We start from the raw sequence: 6,480 nt of genomic DNA, 5'->3' as shown, positions 1-6,480 counted from the left end.
TGAGTTAGTGGTGATTTTTACTTATTTTGATAGGTGTGTTTTACTCCTATTTATTAATTTCATAGTTATTTTTGCCAAAAGTAAAATGAAATATAAGTAAAATGAAGACTGTTTTTAGTCGGAGTCCACTGCTTAATTGTAACGTGCGTGCATTATATATGTTAGGAACAGTGATCATGTGGAGCTGGTTTTATGTTTGCTAATTATATAATTTTCCCAGAAGCCTCAAATGTTAAACGTACGTACGCCTTTAAGTAGATATGATTTGTAATAATATAAAACAAAAAATAAAATGACCCTTTTGAAATCAGGTGTTTTAGTATTAGAAGTTACACTATTTTAAAGAGAATTAAGATTTGTTTCTTTTTTTGTAGAGATCCCGACAAAAAGAAAGTAATTATACAGTACTAGATCGAGCTTCTGAAGTTAGCCATATATATACATGACATCATGTAGATCACACATGTACACATGATATATTGGTTTAGCTAGCTATATACGTAACATGTGCAAAAACTTGTAAAATGGGAAAGGTACTACGTACGGCTAATTCAATACAGAGCCACAGATATAATTTATGCCTTTCTTTTGTGGGTATGCGTAATCTTTGTGCTGGAAGTAATCTCACTAGCTAGCAGCTTGATCAGCACGTACAACTTGATCAGTAGTACTCGGATCATAAACCATGTGAACTGCACATGCAGATTCAATTAGATACGCTGATCTCAAGCTTCACCAATCAATGCTCTCTCGCTCGCTCGGCACATGCTCATGACCATATATAGAGGTTGGGACATTTTTCATATATATGCATAATCATACCAATAAGATGCTAAAAATATAGTACTGACATTGCAGCTTGTGGGCGGTCTCTCTCTCTCTCTCTCTCTCTCTATCTCTCACACACACTCTCTCCAATCATTACAATTTACACGTAAGATATATAGCATGGGCGAACCTGAAAACTTTAGCTAAGAGGCAACTCTAGAGTTTGAAGCATTTGCATGGATTATGATATCTTGGAGACATGCATGCATTAATTAATACAAAATTTATGTTTCGACAAATTAAATTACTTTTAGTACTATATATCTTAGATATATAATACTGTAAAACAGTACCACATGTAAATTAAACTCATTAATTATCAAATTATTCATGAAGCTAGGATTGTTCTCATCATGTGTCAACTACTGCATGCGCATCATGCAGTACTACGTACAGTCAATTATTACTTATGGACTGCATGGGATAAATATGTACGTGTACCGTGTGGAAAATATGATTGGAAGGGGCCCATAAAGATATGGTAGCTTTATTAATTTTGGGAGTTGCAAATTATTATAAAAGATTAATATGTCATATCATGAATGTGTGATTGTGTCAGTCGATCGACTGAGTTTCCTTCATTATTTGCTTTATATTCGCTAATGATCATATGTATTTTTGAAACTTGGCCTATAAATAATTGGTTTGGCAGAGAGATGGAGCAGAAGAAGCTGGGTATAGTCATGACCCCATTCGGTTAATCTGTTCATTTGCTTGGTTTTCTGGTCCCTCCTTTACTCCCTCTGCTGCAGCTAGCAAGCTAAGCTCCATGCTTTTGTCAACAAAAGATAGATGTACGTGGCTAGCTAGCTGCTTCAATTCGGTTATGCTAGCTGAATCCATATCGTTGTAAACGTTTTCTACTCTCCGCGTGCGCCGGGACAAGAAGTGTACTCAAGCCTGAGATCAGTAGTTCTAGTGATTTTTAACTGCAGCTTGTAATTAGTGGGGATTAATTAGAGATCATGATCAGTTGTTGCTCTGTGTTTTTTTTTTTTGCAGTGATCAGAGTTATAATTTTATCAGCTTTTATATATATATTATTATATGCTATATATATATATATATATATATATATAGAGAGAGAGAGAGAGAGAGAGAGAGAGAGAGAGAGAGAGAGAAGCTGACAGTCCTATCGCATAATGTTTTTTTGGATTCTGGTTTCTATTTTTTTGTCATGCATGTTATTAACTCGAATAAATATTGTGACTATAATTTTTGGCAGTTACAGTATTTCCGAATTTCCTTCTGCTGCTCTGCAATATGCATACACGTCCTTTTGCCCATTATAGATATATGCATGCACCTGATCATCATGGAGACACAGAAAGCCGGAATAATCATTAGGTTTGTTTTTGTTTTCTAACTCATGAGGAAATTAAAACTGGAGATCGATGTAATATACGAGATGACAATTCTTTTGTCTTGTGGAAATCTCTCTCTCTCTCTCATTTTTTCTGCAAGGAGTTGGTGGATAAAACTGATATTACTGAAATAGGTGCTTTACTCTGCCTACGTATGTGCTATATGAATGAATGATCAAGAGCATGAAGGACCAGATAGGCCTTCAATAGTTTGAGAAATAAACTTGGAAATTGTTAATTTCTTTTTCTCTTTACATATAAGAATACTTCTTTATTATATATTCCTTTTCATTATAAATTCCAGTAGATATATGATCAAGGGACTTAGGCGCTTAGAATATATAAGATGCATGCATAATTAAGAAGTACGTACTAGCTAGAGCTAGCTTATGTATACCAGAGAAAACATATGTCAAATTATAACTCTATTTTATTGGAACAAGCTCTATGTATGAAGCCATTTCTAATTATTGTTTAATTTGTCTTCCAAAGAGACAATAATTCAGTTCGATGCATGTCCTTTACGCTGAATACTACCGCATGCAGGGAAAATAAGTGTTAATTGCATATGTACGTGGCTGCTGCTATATACTTATAACCTAGCTAGCTCATAGATCATCCGGGAAATATATATATATATATATATATATATTTATCATGCTTAGCAACTTTTGTTCTTTGGGGTACGTATAAGTAGATGGCAACTGTTATAACTTAAAAATTGAACACTTTTTAAGATACCATATTAGATTGAACTTCTTAGTCTGTAGTACGTGTCATGGTTTTATCGATCATTCCAAGTTCCACCATGTGTTGAGAGAGAGAGAGAGAGAGAGAGAGAGAGAGAGAGAGAGAGAGAGAGAGAGAGAGAGAGAGAGAGAGAGAGAGGATTTTCAAATTGCTACAATGCTTGCATAACCATAATATAATCATGTCCATAAACAAGGGGTCATGTGATGAGAAACAAACTTTAATGCAAATGCATATAACATGGAGATCAACATGCAACAGTTCAGGAAACCCATTATATATATATATATATATATATATATATAGCGAAAGATAAATAGTACTGATCCATACTCCCGTAGCTAAACTTCATGTGCTGAGCAATCATCTAGGGATTAAGATATTGGTTATCACTTCTCCAATACATAGATCAGATCATACTAATTAATAACACAAAAACCGGAATTTAAAGAGCACTTAAACCAAAGTGTACGATTTGTCCATCTCATCTCTACGACCTTTGACCAAATCGTAAACCCATTATTAATTACTTTCTATTTTAAAACAACTAGCAGTATAATGCAAACAAACCATATATATATATATGTGTGTGTGTGTGTGTGAGTGTGTGAATGTAGTACCTGTATGTACACCAATTAGTTTTAGTTGACGATCTTATTATAATAAGAACAGGCAACTAGCTTAAGAGTACTATATATATATATATATGAGATTAATTAAACAGTACTATATATATAGTGCATGCGATGAATATACAACTAATCTATTTCGATAGCTAATTAATGACATTTCATCATTAATTGCATGATATTTCGATCATGAATAGTTTGCTAGATCTTCATGTACTCCCTTTTGCATTAATTTGATGATTATGATGAGATCACCTTGCATTTTTTTTCTCAACAAATTAATACTGAAGTCTTCTTGATAGGGAAGCTGCCATATATACATGATAATATGGTGCATGAAAATAAAAGAATAATTTTTACGCTGAATGTAAAAGAAAATATATGCCTAATTTGGTGATAATGGTTCTTAACGTCGTGTTTCGCACGTCTTTGGTCCAGATTTCAGAAACTCAGGTTTTTGAGCTTTCACCTGCACACTTAAGCAAATACGAATAATGGTGGCCCCTTGGTGGTGGCCGGGGAAGTCTTCGATGTTAAAGTCAGTATACCTCCTTTGTAGTTAATTTGTGCGTAAACTTAGAGAGATCAGAGAGAGTTTTTCGTACTTGAGGATTGGTTTTTATACTAGGTTTCTGGTGGGGACAGCTCATTCCTGACTTTGAGGGACCCATGTCATTTCCACTGCTCATTTAATCAGAATCTTTTAATGCGGTGTGACTCCCAGACTCACTTTACCTAGAAGGGTTCCCTGTTAAGCCTCTTCATGCATGTTGTAAAGAGATCACGTGTTCTCCATATTTCCCGCCCACCTGCTTATGCAGGTTCCCGATGGTAGTTCGTCATCGGGGTGGTGTTAGGGCAGCAAATCTCATCTGCCCAGGCCCTACCGTCCACTTTTCCTATGTATTGATGAGCTTGCTTTAAGGGTCGATAGGAAAAAACCCCTTACAATGGTTACAATCGGGAGAACAAACTCATATATATTCTTCTCCATGTATGCATGTAATATATGTTGATCAACGAGGAGAGAGATTTTCGATTCAATGAACATCCAAGTTCCAAAGTATATATAAAATACCACAAGTAATACTCTAAGTAATCATTAATCCAATATTGGTCAAATAGATATAAATAAGTGATTGAATGAAAAGGACATCCATGTTCTCTCTGAGTACCGCGTACTGATTAATTAAGATGTCAACCTCGTGGGCTAGCTTTATTACGTTGTCCGATCCTTCTTCTCTCTTTCTTTCTTTATAGAAGGACGTCGGCATTTCACATGGAATTTCTTGAGTACTGACATCTTCCACGACCTTCTAAGCACACCGAATTAGTTTAATTAAAAAAAAAAAAAAAACAAGAGACCACAACAATTGACTAAATAACGTTAAATGGGAATCAAGATAGAGATATATATACAGACGGATCAGCCGATCGAGAGAGCTGTAATAATGTTAATGGCGGAGAGCATCTGATCCTATAAAGCGATTGCATCAAAACAAGCTACAACTTGCTATAAATTAACTAATTAATTAATGTACTAAAGATCAACGACTAACCAGCTTCCATACACACTCACGAGATCATTCGAGATAATTAGTCACTTAAATTCAGACAAAAAAAAAAAAACTCAGATCTCTGTCACATCCCGCAAGACGTTGCATCATTTGAAACTGCTGCAAAGATTATAATTGCATGAATATAATTTATCTGCAAGTGGATGGTTTTACCGCCATGAACTGGCCGGGTAGATTATATTTCATGTGTATTTCTTGGGTACGTACGTAAAAAGTTACTTGAGCATATGCTTTTCTTCGAAGGAAAAACAGTAAATTGAGAACTTTTAAAGAATAAAAAGTGTCAATTAATGGTCAGATCTGACTTGGTCAATTATATATGCTGCCGGCCCGGCTATCTTTCTTTGTCTCAGGTTGGCTTATTTTACACATAAAATGAGAGTATCAAGCTAAAATTGCAGGTGCAGAAGACAGGCCGGCCAAGAGAGTCAGGTTGAAATCTAGGAGCCATTCACCGGCCAGGGACTAGATCATCACTAAACAAACGAAAACCACTTGATAGAAGTCATGATTAATTCATCATGATGAGGGCTAAGGCAGTTGCACCAGACACCAGTACTAACCGATGTACCCATATTTTAATCATATATATATATATAAAATATCGACAAATAATTAATGATAATGATCGACTGATCAGTTCACTTCTTTAAATACTTACACCACCACCCACTTGTGCTTTCACACAGAGGAGCATCCGAGGGAGGAGAAAAAGTCACAGCTAGCAGCTAGCCCTCTTTGTAGCAAGCAAGCAAGTTCATGGATTCAAAGAAGTCTAACAAGATCAGAGAGATTGTTAGGCTTCAACAGATCCTCAAGAAGTGGAAAAAGCTTGCTAGTGCTCCAAAAAATAGCTCCATTAATACTTCTACTTATAGCTCTAACAGCACTACCAATAATATTAGCAATGGCAGTAAAAGCATCAAGTTCCTAAAGAGAACACTCTCCTTCTCAGATGTTGCGGGGGCTTCCAACGATGTCGTCCCGAAAGGTTTTCTTGCCGTTTGTGTAGGGAAGGAGCTGAAGAGATTCATCATCCCGACACACTACTTGGGTCACCAAGCATTTGGGATATTATTGCGAGAAGCCGAAGAAGAATTTGGCTTCCAACAAGAGGGCGTGCTCAAAATTCCGTGTGAAGTATCTGTGTTCGAGAAAATCTTGAAGGCGGTTGAAGAGAAAAGGGAGGTATTCTACTTGCATGAGGTTGGTTTCGATGCAGAAAACGAAAAGATTGGGTGCTACTCATCGGATTGTGAACTCACACCCTCTCATCATCCTCAAATGTGTAGATGATCAGAAGATCACTTGATTTTTCTGCTTGATCACCAA

At 35.9% G+C, this 6,480-nt stretch overlaps 1 protein-coding gene across 1 annotated transcript; it reads left to right on the top strand.

Annotated features, from left to right (window-relative positions):
• The first annotated feature begins 5,862 nt into the window (after positions 1–5,862).
• On the top strand, positions 5,863–6,480 carry LOC109012982 (auxin-responsive protein SAUR72-like). The gene has a single exon (XM_018994881.2). It carries the CDS (start codon positions 5,908–5,910, stop codon positions 6,442–6,444), a length of 537 nt encoding a protein of 178 aa, XP_018850426.1. The 5' UTR covers positions 5,863–5,907; the 3' UTR covers positions 6,445–6,480.

The sequence above is a fragment of the Juglans regia genome, chromosome 7 (assembly GCF_001411555.2).
Source record: "Juglans regia cultivar Chandler chromosome 7, Walnut 2.0, whole genome shotgun sequence".
Lineage (NCBI taxonomy): Eukaryota > Viridiplantae > Streptophyta > Magnoliopsida > Fagales > Juglandaceae > Juglans > Juglans regia.
Note: the sequence above shows the minus strand (reverse complement) of the source record. Positions and strands in the feature narration are given on the sequence as shown.

Bases quoted from the DNA above. Each gene is read 5' to 3' on its own strand.
- LOC109012982 (XM_018994881.2), top strand. From the start codon at position 5,908: ATGGATTCAAAGAAGTCTAACAAGATCAGAGAGATTGTTAGGCTTCAA.